This window comes from Paroedura picta, chromosome 3 (assembly GCF_049243985.1).
Source record: "Paroedura picta isolate Pp20150507F chromosome 3, Ppicta_v3.0, whole genome shotgun sequence".
Lineage (NCBI taxonomy): Eukaryota > Metazoa > Chordata > Lepidosauria > Squamata > Gekkonidae > Paroedura > Paroedura picta.
Genome location: NC_135371.1, coordinates 45,352,506 through 45,373,590, shown reverse-complemented (window position 1 = coordinate 45,373,590; position 21,085 = coordinate 45,352,506). Strand labels below are relative to the sequence as shown.

Here is a 21,085-nt window from a genome sequence, read left to right as displayed (position 1 = left end):
GATGCCATCTTAGTTCAACGAGTTGTTCAACGAGTTGTCCTTTTATAGGCACATGTGCAGGCCAGCCATCAGTGAAAAATATCAAGTTAGCATAGCAACAGATGTCCATGTGGTAGCCTGACAAATGTCTGCAAGCGGACACTTCTCTTACAAGACATAGCCTGAGCTCTGGTAGAATGGGCTGTGATGCACAAAGGGTACTCTACACCTGCTTCATTATAGGTGCATATAATCATAGACAAAACCTATCTGGAAAGTAATTAGGAAGGGGCCAGGCCTCCCCTAGTCTTACCTGCAAAACAGATGAACAATAGGGAAGATTTCCTGAATTCTTGTGATTTTTTCAAATAAATAATAACGCCCATTTAACATCCAGAGCATGCAATTCTTTTTCGGCAGGAAAGGAAGGGTGTGGAGAAACAGTTGGCAAAGAAAGGTCCTGGTTTAAATGAATGTACCACGCTATCTTAGGTAAAAAATTGAAACTGGGTCACAACACAACTCTATTTTCATGGAACTTAATGAAAGGGTAATCCACTCTAAGACCCATTATGCACGGTGGCAGCTACGCCGTGCTGCTGCTGTGCTGTTGTGGTAGGGCCAAAAGCCCCATCGTCCCCCCTGTATGCACGGGGTGGAGCTCCTCCAGCTGTGCCAAGGCAACGGCCCTGTGCACACAACGTGGGGTCGGAAACGCCAGGAAGACTGCTAAGCGGCGGAAGTGGCTGTGGAGGAGGATTGGGGGCGGGGGGCCCCCACTGCAGGATGGTGGGGAGCAGCAAGCTGCTCTCTCACCATGGTGGGGGTGGGGGTCACCCCTGTCGGCTTCGTGGAGCCAGCAGGGGCATGAGGCATCCCTGCAGGCCCAGCTCCTCCAATTATGCACAGGGCTCAATTGGGCTCAACTGCACCCTCGGGAGTCCCAGGACTCTGGAAGAACCTACGTTTTGTTAATGCGGGTCTTCCAAAGGCCTGGAAATGTCGGGCATAATCGGGGATTTTCCCCGAAACCCTGTCATTGCCATCCTGGCCCATGCATAATGGGTCTAAGAGTTGATAACTCACTAACCTGTCTGGCTGATGTGATAGCCACTAAGAAGGATACATTGTAAGACAGGTGTTCTATCAAACAGGAAACCATAGGCTCTCTCATCAGGTGAGAGAGAACCAGAGACAAATACCATTGCAGTACCCTGGGGGCAAGGGAGGGATAAAGCTTTGTTAATCCCTTAAGAAACCTCTTGCATGGGCAAACCTATAGCAGGGAAAAACAAAAGTTTGCACTAAATGCATCTTGACAGATGAATTTGATAAACCTGACTATTTTAACATAACCAGATAATCAAAAATATTTGGGAAAGGGTGCTCTTTCCTCCTGTGCCAGCCATCTTATAAAATATTGTCACTTGAATTTATGGGGAGCTTTTGTGGGAGACTTCCTAGAATTTTGGATCACCTCTACTACTGGGTTAGAGAATCTACTATGTTGTTGAGAGGAGCAAAGGTGTCAGTTTGAGTAGAGAGATTTCCGGGTGCATGGACCGTTAAAATTTTAGAAGGTCCTGGTCTAGGAGCAGGTATATGAATCTGCCCTTCAGTCTCTCCTGGAGGATATGATACCATATTTGTCTGAGCCAGAATGGGGTCATCAATATGCAATGGGAATTGTCCCTCTACAACTTTGGCTACTATACTTTTTATCAGAGGAAAGGGACAAAAGTCATATAGTAGTAGCCAATTCCACTGGATCTGAACAGTGTCCCATAGAGACAGAGGATCTCTTCTCGCTCCTGGGCAAAACTGAGGGGCTTTTGAGTTGTCCCTTGTGGCAAATAAGTCCACATCTGGGAAACCCCAACATTGAAAAATGGGTGTTACACAGCAAGGATATAAGGATCACTTGTTGTGATGCTCTGTCAGCCTGCTTAGACAATCTGCCATGATATTCCAAACATTGGCAGTCTATTTGGTTTCTAAGGCTGCCAGATTTGTTTATGCCCAATCCCAAATCCTCACTGTGTGCTTTCCATAAAACCATGTGTGCTGGTTTGATCCTGGTTTCAAAGGTCATCTGCATCTACCCGGCTAACTGCCCTGAGGATACAGCTGATGCTGGTAAGAATGGTGATAGTAAGGCCATTGATAAGGTTGATACACCTGCTGGAACTGAGGCTTGAATTGCTGTGAAGGAGTGGATGAAACTCATGCTGTCTGTTTGCTTTTCTTAGTTTGATGGATAAATTCATTGTTTTTCTTCAAAAGGTAAAGTTCCTTCAAAGGGGAATCTCTGGGGGAAGTGTCGCATGTGTCTCTAGGGGGGACTGCTGGTGTCCTCAACCAGGCATGCTTGTTCAGCATTTTCACTGAAGCTAAACCCCTGACTGAAGCATCTGCTGTGTGCTTTCCTACATTAAGCTGCTGTTTGGACAACTGGAGGGCCTCCATTTGTAACACCTCCACCAATCATTTTTAGAGACTGAGTGAGCATGTAGCATAAACCTTCTTGCTCAGTGTGTCAATTTTTCTCCCTTCCTTATCAGCTGGAGATGACTGGATTCCAGTCCTATATTTACCCTTCATCTTCTTGGCAATGATTGAAGATGCAGGTGGGGGCAAGAAGAGGCAGGGACAACTCTCATGTGCTCCCTTGTACATGCTCTCAACCCACCTAGTCATGGCTGGAATGAAGGTGGGGTTGGCCCAAAGATTGGTTGCCATGTCCACAATCCCTGCAATAAAAATAAAAGCCACAAACTCTGAGGTGTCTTGATATCATCTGCCCAAAATTTTATCTTTGGCGTCACCTTAATATCAATATGCTCCTCATATAAGTGAAGATCCTCCATAGAAGACATCTGTCCAAAATCACCAGTATCCTGAACCAGTTGTAAGGCTACCTCAGAATCCAAAACAGACTATCATCATCTTCCAGAGAATGGAAATGGACTTGGGTCCATTATTTCTTTAATAAATTTGTTGACCGCCACTCCCAGTCCAGGCAGCTCATGGCAGTTTATGTCACAGTTAAAAAAAACCACAGAAAAAATGAACTCATATAATATTAAAGGATTTGTCTGCTCAAAGTATATGTTGTTTCCTTACATTCACAGAACTCAATAACTACCCCATGATAAAATATATAATTCACATTAAAGACAGCACCAGGAGAAAACAAGTGGTGTGTGTGTGTGTGTGTGTGTGTGTGTGTGTGTGTGTGGAGGGGGCTTAGAATAATAGAAGACTTAGAATCATAGAATCACAGAGTTGGAAGGGACCTCCTGGGTCATCTACAACAACCTCCTGCACTATGCAGAACCCTCACAACCCTTTCACTCATCCACTCTAACCTGCTACCCCCTGAACCTTCACAGAATCAGCCTCTCCATCAGATGGCTATCCAGCCTCTCTTTAAAAATGGCAAAGATGGAGAACCTACCACCTCCTGAGGAAGCCTGTTCCACTGAGAAACTGCTCTAACTGTCAGGAACTTCTTCTGGATGTTTAGATGGAATTTCTTCTGAATTAATTTCATCTCATTGGTTCTGGTCCATCCCATCTCATTTCCCCCCTCATCTGCTATTTTCTCTTTTCCTTTTGTGAAACCATAGTTTCCCCCCTTATCTTGTTTTCTTCTGTTTACCATTTACCAGCCAACCTATATTTATCTACTCCCCCCCAATTTTGGCTTTCCCTCCTCTTCTCTTCCTGACAACCTCTACCTAGGAAACCTATGGAGCATTTGCACTTTACCACCTGCTGGACTGGGCCCAGTTGCCATGGGGAACATGTACATACTTGCAAGGGGTACCTCACTCTCTCCTGGCTCCCTTTCCTTAGTGGGCTCCCCCTTTCATATTTGATAGAAATTATTTTCGAAGAACACTTACAATTGCCCTGTCAAAGATCTCAGCCTACACATTTTGCCAGTAGCAGAAAGGCTATGCATTGATTTAAGTTGTTTGCAAATTAAGCTGTAATGTCATATTAACAATTTTGATACCTGTCACTAAGTGGCATTATCAAGAGGGCCTGGCTTAGTCCAAGGCAAATCTACATTTCCTTCTTTCAGTTACTGACAGGGAAATAGTGCTTTCACAAACCCCAGTTGGTACATTAAGACACTTGGCAGAGTAAGAAAGGCGGCAGTTCCAAGTGCCAAGCAGACACTTATCTCAAGTGCTATGGCTAAATTTCAACTTTTGTGACATTTGTGAGTGAATAAAAATTATGTTAATTTGAACACAATCCATCAGACTTTCTGTAGTGGTCACCACATTTTGAACTTGTCTTTTAAAAATCTTTACGAGTTCTGGAAGCTGAATGCATGGCACAGAGCACAGGAAATGTCACGTACTGCAGGGTCGACAGTAATACATAAGCTACACTCATGCGAAAACTATTTGTCCTAGTCCCAAATACTGAACGTGGTAATTATGCAGAAGGATAAAAGAAGAAAAACACAAAGAAGTAGGCTAGAAAGATATAATTATCACTTTTAAAACAGAGCTGGCTAGAGACATTTTAGACTAAGTCTCTAACGCATTCAGGCAATATAAGGTGGTAGGGATCCCTTTCTTTCCATGACTGGAAACGACTCATTAGACAGATAATTCTCTATAATAATCATTTAAGAGCAGGACTATTTAGAAAACCACAGCAGATGATAAGATACTTAATGTGGAAAAAATCTAGACCCGCCATCATTCCTATTTTTGTAAGCATGGAAATGTGAGCTGTATGTACTTGGCTTGTAATTTCTCCTTGTGCCTATTTCTCCTGGGCTGCAGTCCTAAACATAATCAAATTGGAATCGAATCACATTGAAATCCATGGGACTTATTTCCAGGCCAATGCAGTAATGGTCAGCATTGGCTTCATGAGAAAGAAAATAAGTTTCATTATAAAACTGCATGAGTTCTCATTTACCAGACACAGCAGAAATGGAGAGGCCTATTGATTTGTATGTAATCCATATTTTTTGTTTAAAGAAGATGGAAAATGGTGCACAAAAACAGTATACCTTTATGTGGTTCTGGTTTCAGTGGAGAAACATGCTTTCAACAAGTTTTTGCTGTAAATGTGCCAGTCTTGTCTGTTAACACTATGTCATAGGCAAGAAGCCAACATGGGATCAAATTTTACACCACTTTTAACATGATCAGTAATCAGTGTTATGCATGATATAAAAGTCAAACTCAGGTAGAATTGTCTTGGATACACCATTTGAATTTCAAACTTTTCAGAGCAAAACTGCTATACATTGTATCTTCCATAATTCTGAGAATACAACACTCTTATAACAAAAATAGAGCACTAGAGCACTATCGAAGTTATGCACTTCTTATGTTCCATAGATTTCAGTCAGGAAATATTAAGCACAAGCTTAAATTCTTCCCACAAAAATGGACATGTAAGCCCTCAAACGGTATAATTCTAAAATATGTAAATGTTTTAAAAGTACGTTTTTGGTAGACTCTTGTTTTCCTTCACTCCTAAAACATCCAAGTGTCTTTTAACTATTCCAACTTTTAATGTACTGGCTTATAAACAAACAAATATGAGCCATACATTCAACCATGGCCAAGTGTTCCTGTTCCAGCACCTCCTGTTCGAATGAGGCATGAGAAACAATTGGCAGGCCTGTAAAGTATCCAGACTATAAGAGGACTTGATAGAATGCTTAAACAGGACTTTCTTTGAGGCATACTTACCATGTGCTGCTCACCCATCCAACTTCCAGTAAAACTAGCCAGTGGCCATTTGGACAGAGCTGGAATTTTTGGATCCTGGGGATGACTTGGCATGCAGTGGGGAGAGACCTTTTTTTACTGATACTTTTCTTCTTGGGTCTAGTGGTCCCCCCCCCAAAAAAAATCAGGATTTCTGAAATATCCCGGATCCAAATACCATACCATACCGGTATTAAGAGCCAGGATTTTTTGGAAATAGAAAAAGGTTTTCATGGCCAATACACCCAAACTGAAAAATACCAATTTTTAAAAAATGCATGCGCTTACTTTAAATTCCTCCTGGAATCTTTTAAAACTAGCAAGATGAGATTCCTATAACTCATGCCAAGAGAAGCTTGGTGCAGTGGTTAAGAGTGGCAGCCTCTAATCTGGAGACCAAGGATTGATTCCCCACCCCTCTTCCTCATGCAGCCTGCTGTGTGACCTTGAACCTAGGGCCAGTCACAGGACAGGACCGGCATTGGAAGACACTTGCCAGAGCAACAAACAGGCCTCAGTGGTGGGGCTCAATGCTCTGCTAACAACTTCCACATGTTTCCAACCCTTTTATAGTCCACTTCCACCTGAAATAAGTGGAGGCAGAACAAAATCTCTAAGCTGCCTAAGACACCTCTAAACCCTATTAGATTCAGGAACATGCCACATATATACATATCTTGGATATTGTGTTACAATGTCTCAATTTTTTTTTTTGTTCTGCAATTCTTTTTCTCTATGCCAGAGTTCTGTTGGTTTATTTGCAGGGATTTTTCCAGAGCACTTATATGGCAATTTTATTTTCAGGACATAAATTGGCTTGATGTAGTGGTTAGTGATGTAGCCAGCTTTGTGTAGTGGTTAAGAGCAGCAGTTTCCAATCTGGCGAGCCAGGTTTGATTCCCTGCTCCTCCTCCACATGCAGCCAGCTGGGTGACCTTGGACTCACCACAGCACTGCTAAAGCTGTTCTGACTGAGCAGTAACATCAGGGCTCTCTCAGCCTCACCTACTTCACAGGTGTCTGTTGTGGGGGGAAGATTGTAAGCTTGGCCATATTACCAAGGATGAGCATAAACAAATAACCAATGATTACAGGGAGAGTGTTAGAAAAGCTAAATCTCAGTAAGACTAGCAAGAAGAACTAAGCATAGCAAAAAAGGCTTCTTTAGTTATATTTCAAATAAGAAAGAGTAGGGACTCTGTAGGACCACTGCGAAGAAAAGAAAGTGAAATTATAACAGATGATGAAGAGAGGGCTGAACTGCTTAACCCCTATTTCTCCTTATTCTTCTCTTGCAAAAACATATCACAACAGGGGTGGGTGGGAATGGTGGCCTGGGATCACTGTGGGGGCAGTCTATTAAAGCAACACCTAATTGCTTTAAATGAAACAAAGTCTTCTGGGCCAGATGAATTGCATCCAAGGGTACTAAAAGAACTTGCAGATGTAATTTCTGAACCTCTGTCCATTATTTTTTAAACTTCTTGGAGAATAGGTGAAGTGCTAGATGACTGGAGGTGGGCAAATGCTGTCCCCATCTTCAAAAAAGGAAAAAAGGAAGATCCAGGTAACTACCGAACCGTCAGCTTGACATCTGTAGCTGCCAAAATTTTGGAACAAATCATCCAACAACTGGTCCTTGAGGAGCTAGAACAGACAGGTGTGATTTTTAAGACTCAGAATGGGTTTCACAAGAACAAGTCATGTCAGACCAACCTTATCTCTTTTTTCGAGGAAATGACTACCTTGCTGGATCAGGGGAATGCTGTGGACATACTTTATATGGATTTCAGTAAAGCTTTTGATAAGGTTCCACATGACATTCTTGTTGATAAGTTGGTAAAATGCAGTATGGATCCTACTTCTGTCAGGTGGATCGATAACTGGTTCGGCCTCACTGGTTGACAGGTCATACCCAAAGGGTACTTGTTAATGGTTCAGCATCCTCTTGGAGAACAGTGGCAAGTGGAGTGCCCCAGGTATCTGTCCTCGGGCCTGTATTGTTCAACATATTTATAAACTAGAAATAAAGCCCGCTGTCCTTAGAATACAGTGGGCGCTAGCTGCTGTAGGGTGGGGGTGCGGGCGCAGGCCAGAGGATCAGGGCGTGCGGCAGGGCGAAGGCTGCGGGAAGAAGGTGATGTCAGTGAGGCGTGGCGGAGGCTGCGGGCCGGCTGAGCGTTGTTCGCGGGCGCAGCCCCAGCACTGGACTGTAGCCATCGGCGTGGCCAGGGCACGGGGTGACTGGATCGAGGCGTGGCGGAGGCTGCGGGCCGGCTGAGCGTTGTTTGCGGGCACGGCCCTGCCCTGTAGCCATTGGCGCGGCCGGGGCCCAGGGGCGACGGCATGGAGGGCGGCAGGAGCGGCAGGCCGGCTCAGCATTGTTCCTGGGCGCGGGCACGCCCTGTAGCCATCGGCGCAGCCAGGGCGTGGGGGCAATGGGAGCGAAGCAAAGGCCAGCTCTTTGCTGGTCGCGGGTGCAGCCCCAGCTCGTGGCCATCAGCGTGGCCAGGGGCGATGGCGGCGGCAGCGAGGCTGCAGAGGGAATAGCAGCGTCACGTGTTCAGGCAGCCCTGGTGGCGTGGCGGCGAGGAAAGCAGCGACAAAAGCAGCAGGGAAGCGGCTGAAGGGGCAAATGATAAGTTGGGGCTGGGAGAAGGCGTAGGGGTCCGGGAAGCGACGTGCAGGCCGTGGTGGGAAGGGCTCGTCGGTGGGGGGCGGAGAGGCATTTGGGGAGGTGCAGGGGGGGTAGGGCCAAGCTCAGAGGGCATGGAAGGTTTCCCTCAGCCCAGCAGCGTGTGGGGAATCTCCTCCGCAGCGGCCATGGCTATCTGGCCTCCCCATTGGCTATCTGGCCCTGGAGTGGTGCTCCTCTGAGTTTTTATCCCGGACAGCGCTTGCCCACTCTCCTCCCACTTACCCCTTACTCTTTTATTTAATACCGCGGAGCGGTTTACAGATGCTTTGGATGAAGGATTAGAGGGGGTATTTATTAAATTTGCAGACAATACTAAACTGGGAGGGGTAGCAAACACAACAGAAGACAGAATCAGAATTCAGGATGATCTTGACAGGTTTAAGAACAGGTCTAAATGGAATAAAATGAAATTCAATGGGGACAAATGTAAAGATCTGCATTTATGTAGGAAAAAACATCTACACCAATATAGGATGGTGTAGATTTAGGCTGGTGTAGACCCGTTGTTCCCAACCTTTATATCACCGGAGACCGGTCAACGCTTGACAATTTTACTGAGGCCTGGGGGGGTAGTCGTTTACTGAGGGACGCCACCACCACCTGAGTCCCTGCTCCACTTGCTTTCCCACCAGCGCCCCTGACTTCCTGCTGCCTGCTGGGGGGCAGCTGCGCAGTGCCACGCAGTGCCACACTGAGGGGGAGCCCCAGCCATGGCGGCTGCTGAAGAGCACCAAAGGTTAGCTGACGGCAGAGTGGCAGGGCAGCCCCCGAGACAGCAGCCAGCTAGGAGGATAAGGAGGAGCCACAGCCCGGTACCGACTGATCCACAGACACCGGTCTCCGAACTGGGGGTTGGGGACCACTGGTGTAGGTAATACTTGCCTTGGCATTAGTATGTACAAAAAGGATCTAGGAATCTTAATAGACCATATATTGAACATTAGTCAGCAGTGAGACTTGGTGGCTAAAAAGGCGAATGGGATTTTGGGCTGTTTCAAACAGAGTATCATGTCCAGATCATGGGAGGTGATGGTACCACTTTACTCTGCTCTAGTTTGGCCTCACTTGGAGTACTGTGTTCAGTTTTGGGCACCCCAGTTGAAGAGGGATGTAGACAAACTGGAGCGTGTCCAGAGGAAGGCAACAAAGCTGGTGAGGGGTTTGGAGATCAAGATGTATGAAGAAAGGTTGGGGGAGCTTGGTCTATTTAGCCTGGAAAGGAGATGACTGAGAAGGAATTTTCTGAAAACCACCTTCAAGTATTTAAAAGGCTGCCATATAGAAGATGGAACAGAGTTCTTGTCTCTTGCCATGAAGGGATAGACCAGAACCAATGGGATGAAATTAATTCAAAAGAAATTCCATCTAAACATCTGGAAGAAGTTCCTGACAGTTAGAGCAGTTTCTCAGTGGAATAGGCTTCCTCAGGAGGTGGTGGGTTTTCCATCTTTGGAAATTTTTTAACAGAGTCTGGATAGCTATTTGATGGAGAGGCTGATTCTATGAAGGTTCAAGGGGATGGCAAGATATAGCGGATGAACAATAGGGATGTGAGTGTCCTGCATAGTGCAGGGGGTTGGACTAGATTACCTAGGAAGTCCCTTCCAACTCTATTATTCTATGATTCTTCTTTGAAACTCCTTCTTGCAGAGAAAAGCAGCATATAAGAACCAACTCTTCCACTTTATTTCCTGAGCAAATCACGCTTATTATTTTTTGTAGCAGTGATCCACACTTCCTTTGAACATACTCCTCTTTTTCCACACTGTGTTCTATCTTTTCTATCCCCCTTCCCCTTCACCCCCCTTCCCCGGCATGCATTTTTTTTTAAATCAAGATTAGTCATAGTGCATTAATGTATTGTTAAGTGCTATTGTTTTTAGATGATTATATATGCAATAGTGCTTTAATATAATTGCAAAGGCAACTGTTCACCCCTGGAAAAATTATTATTATTCCGAGTTTGGATTATTTTGATTATTTCTTGTAAACTTTGAGACTTTTATCCAAATTGTCCATTTGCTTGCACAATGGACTTTCATTGAGGCATTATTTAAAACGGCACAGGATAATTGATGAGTAGATTACGCCATCGCTGTTACAATTACTGTAAATTATTGGTTTTTATTGTCATTTTATGGTTTTAGGGGATGGGGTTATGTAAGCCACCTCGAGCCTTCGGGGGGAGGCGGGGTATAAATATAAATATAAATATAAATATAAATATAAATATAAATATAAATATAAATATAAATATAAATATAAATATAAATATAAATATAAATATAAATATAAATATAAATATAAATATAAATACAAATACAAATACAAATACAAATACAAATACAAATACAAATACAAATACAAATACAAATACAAATACAAATACAAATATAAATATAATAATAATAATAATAATAATAATAATAATAATAATAATGCACAATCAATAGCCATGTTTCAATGATTTTATAATGGTGGGTTTTAAATTATTACAAGAACAACCTGGCACACTGCAAATTTAACATGTGCTGTGTTGGGTGATCAATCTCAATTTAGCACTTCTGCACAGTATAATTTTTGCAAATTTTTAAAGGGGGGGAAGGTGATCTAACACCAGCAATGACATTGCTGATGTCCACCAGTCTCAAAATTTAAAACTTGTGACCCAGAAGAACACTGAATTTAAATCAGGAAGTAGTACAGAAAAAAATACAAGGTGTGGAACATTTGATTCCCAGGCAATTCCAAAACTTGGCGATCAAACTCCACAGAAGTTTGGGAATAGGGTCATTATGCAGAACAGGTCTCATCCATTAAAAGGTTATTGTTTCTTCTGCTCCTTTACTTCCCCCTCCCTCCAAACGTCAAGGGCTTTTGATTGGCTAATGTTGACTTGGCTCTATATGTCACAACTCTTAATCAGTAAAATTTCCTGATGTTTTGTAGCATCTTGTTGCAGAGTATATGCTACTTTTAAATCATTTTCTTTACTTTGAGCAAAGATATTTGTAGACAAATTCTTAAAGACAAATATTTGAATCAGAAAATACTGCTGTTCATCTGGGTGCAGCCCCACTATTACAAGATTTCAGAGTCACCTTTTCGTTTCCAAATACTTTTATAAAGTAGTGAGCCAAGTTATTAGAGGTTGCCAAGTACTAGCGTTGTCTGGCTGATGTATAATGGACACCTGTGGACTTGAAGTAGCTGGAAAATTTCTACAGTAATGCTCATCTCTAGCAATTTTTGGCCAACTCCATTTACATTTTTGGCTGACAGTTTCAATAGTGAAAAAGACAATTGGGAAATACATCTGTTGCTCTTAACAATCCTTTGAGGATTTTTAATTATAGCTTTTAGGCAAGCTATTTCAAAGAGAATTACATCATTGTACAAATTTCACTAGCAGCATTTATCTTTGAATTCTCAAAAGAAATTCTAACTGGAAACAACAGAGAATTCACTTATTCAACTGCAAGCAAACATTGATTTTTCTCTTAATACATCACCACTGGGAGTATTATACAACCCTCAAGTAAAAACATAGGACTATCAGGTGCTTATTAAAATGTAGCATAGATATTTAAGCAAATGGAGTTTATCAGTTTAATGAATTGCTCTCTTATTTCCTTTATTAAAAAAAATACAAATACATATACATGAAGTCATGAAGCTGCCTTGTACTTCGGTTCATAAAAGTTTACTCACACTGGCAGCAATTGTCTAGGATCCCAGGCAGACGCCTTTCACATCACCTACTACCTGACTTTTAAAGGGAGATTTTAGGGAATGAACCTTTGTCCCTGACACACACACCTTTCTTCAGGAACCCATTCCACAGAGCCAGAGGCATGATGTAAAAGGCCTGGGTTCTGTTCAGTGGTGAGATAGCAAACAGATGGCTGTCTAATGACTGTAGCTAGTGCACAGAGACAAATGGAAAAATATGGTCCTTCAAATACGTGAGAGTTTTTTGAGTTAGGTCCATACACTCCATAATCCAATGAAATGAATACCCACCTAAAGGTTAAGAACTTTCTGTCAAACCAAATATGTGAGGCCTGGCCAAAGGAATGGCCACAGCCGTAGATGTCATTAACCCCAATAATCTCTGGATATTCTTGACAGATCCAGTATTTCTTAAAGAAAGTCATGATTCTAGCAGCTCTATCCATGGGTAAATATGCTCTAACCACTAGTTAGTCCAAGGAAGCCCCAATAAAATGAATCCTCTGAGAAGGTACTGTGACTTCTTCCAATTAATCAACAGTTCCAAGGCCCTGGTTATGTGTATTTGATCTAATGACTAATTTCAATTTTTAGTAAGTAGCAGCCAATTGTCCAATTATGGGAAGATACATTTCTGCACCCTCAAGTAGGCTACTACTACTGCTGTGCACTTGGTACCATAGTAATGTCGAATGTTAGGGCATTATAATGATAGGTATTTGAGCTCTGTCTAAAGCTTAGAAACTTCCTGTGGGATCAATGAATAGAAATATGAAAATAAGTGTCCTTTAAATCAAGGACAGCAAACCAATCCCCCCAGAGAAAGAAACCCAATAACAAATGAAAGGGAGACCACTAAAAATTTAGAACCCTTTATAAACTCATTTAACTTTCTCAGGTATATTATGAACCTGAGCCCTCCATTCTTTTTCGGAACCAAGAAAAGGAGAAAGAAAAACCCGGTAATAATCCAAACCCCCAGGTATAACCTCTACTGTTCCCTTCTGAATGAGCTCTTTTAGCATAATATGGAACTCAGGGTAGGGATTATCTGCAGCAAAAGTGGCTGGGGCACACAATGGTTGGGAAAGAAACTAATAACCTTCAATAGGGAGATTGTTTTATACTATTGACGATACTGTTGTCTTATTGTTATGGATCAGATCTGTATCTTACATGCTTGTAGACTGCTATAAGTCAGTTCACTGAGAACAGCAGTCATACAAATCCAATAATAAATAAATAGATGATAATGACCAAGAACCAAGCGTCTTCTGACATGAGGCTCCAAGCACGGGCAAAATTAGTCAATCTATCCATGAATCCCTTGGATGTGTACATTTAAACATTGGTTAAAAATTTATTTTAATCTTCACCCTCAATCCTTGCTTTTTAATCTGTTAGGAGATCCTTACTTTATTAAGGGCTTTAATGAAACAATTTCTCATAAACTTCGTTGCTTAGGATTAGACAAACCAACTGTAGTCAATTAAGATGAATGTACAATCATAAAGTTGATAACACAAATATTAGAAGTCACTGGGATATATCTTGGTCATATAAATCAATGTCATTATACTTTCAAGTAGTGGATTACTATCCCCTTAAAAGGGCTTTCCTCCTAGCTTGATTAAATATTTTTTCTTCCAATTCATCAAGAGGTCATTTCTGTCAAATTCTGCACAATGAGAGAATGTGTCTGCATGGATGCAATGCCCCAGATACATTTCTACATCTATTATTTAGTTGACCTAAATTTCTGATGTTCCATCATTATCTCAGGGAATATATGGAAAAACTGAAATATTTCTGTGCCAAAGAGAAACATCTGGTAAAGAAGATGCTAAATGAGAAGGAACCTTCAATGATTGTGGACAGCAAAAAAATGTTATTCATATGTCTCTGTTTGGAAATTTTACCTTTTGTTGACTATGCAAAATGAATTTTATGCCAATAAAGCTTTTCTTAATCTGAATCAATCCATGACTCCCTGTATGTCTGCAGCCACACTGGCAGTAAGTTAGAATTTTGACTACTGTGGACCCTGGTACCTCTGGGGATTTTGATGAAATCACAGGTGTGGATTCCCTTTCCTTTTCTGTGTTGGAGACTGGAAGGAATGTTGAGGTAACAAGTATGCCTGCTGCTGAAATAATTGCTGGAATGGGACAGAGTCCCTTAGAAAGGGGTGGCAAAGCTGTTACAATGCTGCAGAAAACAGAGATGAGAACAGAAGGCTGACAAGGAAACATTAAGCAATCTCACAGTCTGGTGATTCTTTTTGATATTTATTAGAAACTCATCTGTGGAGTGAGAAATAAGGTAAAACTCTCAAATGGTTAATATGAAATCCTGCAATCCAAGAGCCATAGACCTTGCTGCTACCTCTGCTGAATGCTAGCCAGCACTGATCTTCTGTTTGGAGAGTCAGATCCTCTTAGATTGAATTAACTTGTCCATCAATTTCTGGTCATCTGGTAGCCTGTCCAGGTACAGGTTTATTCCCAAAGAAATAACTGGTAGACCCCCATTATTGTTTGATAGTGGGTGAGGATTAGTAAAACTTTTGCCCCAAGAAATCCAGTTGGCAACTCGCCCTAACAGTTGGTGAATTATGATGGCCCAGGCCCTGTCTAGCCTTCTGTTACAACTGAGGAAGTTTGGGAATGAGTAGACAGAGCATCACAGGAGCTCTGCTGAACCCTATATAAATGTCCAGCTTTTCTAGAGGTGGCTAGCACGAGCAATGGTTTTGCCCTAATTGGACCCATCATGTCCAACAAGCCTTCCAATACAGGTTTTGAAAAATAAATGGCTACGAATTTTACACTTAGTCTGGTTGTTGGACATAGACATTTTGATGTCCAACACATTGGCTATTCTAAGCATTTGTTCACCATATAATGTCAAATTTTCACCCAGGTTAAGTGGGGCCTTGAATTGAAGGAAGGCCACAAGTGACCAGCAGGAATAATACATCCATCAAGGGTCTCAGAGAACAAGCCCAGTCTGGGCTCCAAGTGGGAGGATGATGTGTGTGGAGTAACTGAGCTCAGTTCCAGGACAAGTTCCATAATCTTCACTGGCTCTCCCGTCAGATGCCAAATCCCTCTTTTCCTTATACTTTGACCTTTTTTGTGGTCCAGCTAGAACCAAAGTCTTCAGTAGTGGAGATCGGTAGTGGAACCATCTTGTCCTAGTCTCAGGAGCTGCTGAAGAGGCTCTTTGTAGAGGGATTTAAGCTAATTTTTGGTTGATTCTGCCAGAACCAAATGAATCTATGGTGGGTCCAACCTGGAATGGATGATGGAACCAACACAATTGCAAGCTAGGTTGGCACTAGAGCACTTTGGGCTGTCTTGGGAAAGGCTGATGCCAATAAGGATTTTCTCCATAAAGCAGCCTTAAATCTTGATGCCCAATCAGGACATTTTTTGAATTTTTTAAATAAGGCCTGGGACTTCCAGACTACAGAGATTCATTCACAGAGAAAAAGTCCTGAAAGTTGTGAAGAGACTTTTTGGGAGAAGAACAGTGAGCAAACACTGAAGGCAAATGATCTAAGACTGGAGTGAGTGCAAGGTGCTTCCTACTTTTGCAGTGGCAAAAAAGGAACTGAGGGAAAGTGTATAATGACTATGGTGGGGAAAACCATGCATGTGCTGGACCTTTTCAGGACAGAGCACCCCAGTATTAGAATTTTAATAGCTAGGAATAAAATGTCTACACTACGCCTGGCAAGCACAAGCACAGTCTTAGTGTGAGGGGGCACCAGAAGATGGAAAATGAACTATGTTAGATATACAAGATATTAAACTATTTAAATGGAGTAGTAATTTCTCTGCAACACTGTTTCAAAACTGGTTCAAAAGATTGCAGAACAGCTTAAAACAATAATTACAAAAATTAGACCTAGCAGCTAATGAACATATATTATAAATAAGGGTTCTTTGAGTGATCTTCAATTATGTGGAGTTATTATTGAAAGACACACTGTGAACCAAAAAAAGACATGAGTTTCACAGACACAGTTTCTACTAATAAACAGTCAAACCATATTTTAAACTGCTGTGCCTTATCTGTTTGAGATCAGAAATGCTTGCCTGTAAAGCTTCATCTTCACATAGTATTTTGTTCCGTTTGTAAGTGTCAGCTGCTGGGATCCAATCGTAGTCCATTATTCCATTACAAAATAATGGTCCTTGTTCTAAACCATTTCAAGTACAATTAAAGTTACCACGTTCCTTAGAAACTGATGTGTGGGAAAGTTATGAATAGCCTGTTAGGTTCTACCTAAGGTAGGAAGTCTATCACATTGTTTAGAATGTTTAATTTTTATCTATGCCTGAAGTAAATCTGGGTATATTAAAAAGGGATGCAGAAGGAAACCCAAGACAGCTGGGCCAGTAGAAAGGAGGAGGTGAAATGCCCGCTGGGAGGCACTTCATCCCCATAATTGATCCTCTAGTTTTGCTCCCCACACTTTCAAATTGGCAGGGAAAACTGAGTGGCACAGAATCTGAATGGAGCAAATCCAAAGGTTAAATGAAGCCACTTCCCAGGTGATCCCCCTGTGGCCAGGAGAATGAGGAGAGGAAGTCCTGGCTGCGGCAAGCTGCGGCTGGGAGAAAGGTGGAAGTCCCTTCCAGAGTGATCTCTGTCCCCCTTACCTCTGGCTGTGATGAGCTGCAACTCACCTGTTCCTGTATTTGTTAGGACACGATTAATAGCTGGCACTGGAGCCAAGTGGGGTTGGGTGTTTTTTTTTTTTTTTACTCTTTTAGTTAGGCTAGAAGAGACTTGGTTTATTTGTTCTTTGTTTTTTTTTGTTTTTTTTTATTTTTTTTGCCATTTCTCAGGATGAGGCTATTTGCTTTTAGGACTAGTTAGATCCTGGCTGAGATTGACTGGAACCCATGTGGGACTTGCTTAAGTGGGGAATGTTTTGCCATACACGATGAAGAATTTCTTTGAGGCATTTCTTACCAGTTTGGGGATGATGCTCTTTCAGGCACCATCAGTTTGATCCTTAGTGTTCCCTAGTATGAACAGCAGAGGTACATCTCCCCTTGGCATACTATTGCATGCAGTCAGATAAGCGAAGGGTGGATTTGTAGGCAGGGTAGGATGTCCTCACTGCTGGCATGCTTTTGGTAGCCCATTAAGTAGGGCGCACATACAATATGTGTATCTTGATAAGGAAAATCTGTAAATTAATACAATCCCAGTTATGTTATGTATCTTGTGTGATGTCTTATTTTGGGAATAGGAAGGCAATGTACTAGAGTGTTAAAATACATCCACTGATCTAATTGTTGATGTGTAAGCATTATTGATGTTGCTACTAGAAAGTCTCAGTAAACTGGAGGCCCCTTGGCCACCTCTGGAGGTGACTTTTGATAGCTTCAGGTGCCTGTCCCAGGATGGATACATTGTGGTAAGACTGATCACATTCCCATTGGATCCCTGCCCCCATGGCTTTTAAAAACAGCCAATGAGGGGTGGGAGAACCTCTTTGAGAAATCATCAACCTTTCTCTCTCTTTGGGGCTATTCTTGGAAGGACTGAAGGGTGCTGTGGTTTGGCTTCTCCTGAAGACCCATGAGCTAATGTCCTATCTCGCATCTTGGAAAAGGTGGTTGAATGGGCCACTGTAGCCCAAGTTCTAGCATATTTAGAAGAAGCTTCAATCCTGGATCCCTTTCAGTCTGGCTTCTGGCCTGGCCATAGATTGGAGATAGTGCAGACCACCCTGATGGATGACCATTGGAGACAGCTGAACCAATGCAGATCAGTGCTTTGTAATGCTACATCTCATAGCAGCATATGATGTTGTCAATCACAAACTGTTAGCTCGCCACCTTGTCAATAATGGGATTGGGCTATAGCATTTATGTAGCTAGTCTCCTTTCTCCAGCGTCGAATACAGAGGGTTGCAGTAGGGGAAGACCAATTCTGCTACTGGATACTCCAATGTGGCATCCCACAGGGGGCAGTCATTTCCACAAATGTAGTCAACATCTTCATGCACCATCTTGTCCAGCTGGTCTGACGGTTTGGGCTTGGGTGTCATCAATTTGCAGATGACACCCAGCTCTACCTCCTGATGGGTGACCAGCCAGACTCCCCCACAGAACAACTTGCCAGGTGTCTGGCAGCTGTGGCTGACTGGTTAAAGCATAGTCATCTGAAGCTGAACCCTTCAAAGGCATGGTCCTGTGGCTGGGTAGGAAGGGAACAGCAGAGGAAGCATACAGCTTACTGCTTCACAGACCATCAGGAATCACAGACCATCAGGGGGTGATTATTTGATATGTCCCTTTCCATGGAGGCTCAGGTCATCAAAGTAGCTCATCAGGTGTTTAACCACCTACACCTTGCTAGGCTCCTAGCACTCTACCTGGTCCCAGATCACTTAGCCACAGTCATTCGTGCAAGTCACCTCGCTGTAACTCGCTCTATGGAGGCCTTCCCTTGTCCCTTTTCCAGAAAGTAAGGCTGATTGAAAATGCAGCTGCCAGAGTCCTCACTAGAACACTGTGGAGGCTCATATGTGCCCTGTGCTTAGGCAGCTGTATTGGCTCACAGTGGCATACACATCTCCTTTCTGATTCCTCAACAAATGTCATACCAAACCAGATTTGAAACGATCACAGCCAAGGGAGAGAAAATATGAAAGTGGGATAACATCTTCTGGATATGCCCCCCCCCCAAAGTCATCCCCTCCAACACACTGGTTTGGATGCCAAAATGGAGCAATAACTCTGCATAGAAGTTGCCACTCAACCAATACTATATCCATTAAATAATCCATTACATTTTATTCTCAATTGTATTTAGAAGGTGTTGTAGATTCTGCTTACTTCATTTATATCCTGCTTTTCTCTCCAGTGGGGATAACAATGCCGGTTACATTGTTTTTGCCTCCTCCATTTTTTCCTCCAAACAATCCTGTGAGGTATGTTACAATGTCAGAAGTAGGGGGCTGTCTCTTTATTATGCTACTTTATGACAAAATGTGGGGACTTGGATTTGTTTTTAAAATCTGTTTCCAAGAACAAATACAGCATGAAAAGAAAAGGATATTATCTAATAACATAAAATTATCTTAGTCAGATATATCTGTTGTTGCCTACCAAATAAATAATGGTAACAGTGTTTTCATCCTTGCCATTTAGCTGTGGCTACAGACACTTCAGGCATCAGTTCTAGGTGATTCTACCAGGCTGACAACATTTGGGTGAAATCTCTCCTGCACAGCTGACTGACCTGAAGAGTGTGTGAATCATGTCGGGAACCCAGGTACTTGGCACCAGTGTCTGTCATGAAGTCAGCATCACAAATGGATGACATGTTCATGCTCTGGGGCTGTTTCCTATTTCTACAGACCTGTGGGAAAAAGCTGTCATGATTAGGTGCAGGAGGTCAGAATTGTGCAAGGGCCTGGGAGTTTAGGTGTCAAAGCAGCAGCTTTTATTTCTGTTGCTTAATGAACAGAAAGCTACAACACACAATGTATGATTCATGGAGGAGAATCATGACATTGACACATCGGAGGTACCTGACACAGGCATGCTTATCTGGGAATGACTGAGTCCTGGAAGAACACACTGGTAACTTGTATTCTGTAGAGAAAGATCAGCCCCTAGAAGGTTTTCCTGCTTCACATATAACAGCAATAAATCCCAGAGATGCTATTACCACACGAACAAAAACATTCAATAAATGCAATCGACTCATTCTAAAGCATCCTTCGCACTTTTTCTAAGATTTCTAGAAGAGAAAAGGGGCCAATGATACATTTCTATGCCACACGGCACAGCTTTGATGCTGAGGTTATCTGAGCATTCTTCCTCCTTCCTTAATGCAGGCATGGCAAACAGACTTGTTATAATGTTGAGAGTTGCCAAAAATATATACAGTCTCAGTTAAACAATATGTGGACTAGATAGTGGGGTATTGCAAGTATGTCATTGGTTGTATTCTGTGATTATTTTTCTTATAATGGAAAACACAAATGTAATAGAATATTTGCATCTAAAGCATATATCTATTAGGAAACATTTACGCCATCTGAAATTTAGAACTGTAGTGAATTATAGGCCAGATAACAACACTTATTACTTCCAGATAACCTTGCAAAAAGCTAGAAAGGAACCTTCTGAACGAGCGACTATAATACACCTATATTCAGACAGCGTTCAGTAGGAAGGGTTAATAGGATTCTACAGATGGAAAGTATCTTGGTACTCTAGTCTGTGCAGTTAAGTGTTAAATGTGGAAAGGGAAGGAGGCAATGTACATTAGAATACATTAGACAAGCCAAACCAACATGCAACTAAATAATAAACACCAATGAAATAATAGTCAAGTGACATGGATCTTTATCCTACCTTGTCTCCTGATGTCACAAGGCAGGCTTAACTCAAAGACTTTCAGCAGAAGTATAACACAGAGAAAATAATTTCATGTTCCCAGAAAGAATAGTTAAAAAAAAAAACTTTTCCAACCTGCTGTTTTAACTGATGGACTAATCTGTCTTTTTCTCTTTTCAAAGCCATCACTTCTTCTTGTGTTTTCTTTTTCTTTGAGGCTGACAATTCAAGCAAGGCAATATTTGCATCTTTTTCACTGATGGCAGCAAGTAAAGCTTCCTGCCTGATAAGACAAAAATAAAATGAATTAAAATTCCTGAAGCTCCCCCCCTTTTAATTGAATGTTTGAATAACTCAGACGCAAAATAGATACATTTTATTAGGCATCATAGAAACATGATGTATCTTAGTCTGTCCATAATGTGCTCAAAAGATTTTTCAATGCTGAGTTAAATGGTTGTTGCCACAGACATTATTTTTTTTTATTAACAGCTAGTGCACATCAGGCATTCAATATAGAATTGTTACAAAAAATAATTTGATATTGCTGG

General features: G+C 42.1%; 1 protein-coding gene across 2 annotated transcripts in view; it reads right to left on the bottom strand.

Annotated features, from left to right (window-relative positions):
- The window catches only part of ERC2 (ELKS/RAB6-interacting/CAST family member 2), an 819,922-nt gene that overhangs the window by 198,220 nt on the left and 600,617 nt on the right, over positions 1-21,085 (bottom strand). For both annotated transcript variants that reach the window (XM_077325500.1, XM_077325499.1), the window contains exons 16-17: positions 20,670-20,817; positions 19,429-19,548 (exon numbers count right to left, since the gene is read on the bottom strand). In XM_077325500.1, coding sequence (XP_077181615.1) covers positions 19,429-19,548; positions 20,670-20,817 — 268 coding nt within the window. The remainder of the gene's footprint in view (positions 1-19,428; positions 19,549-20,669; positions 20,818-21,085) is intronic.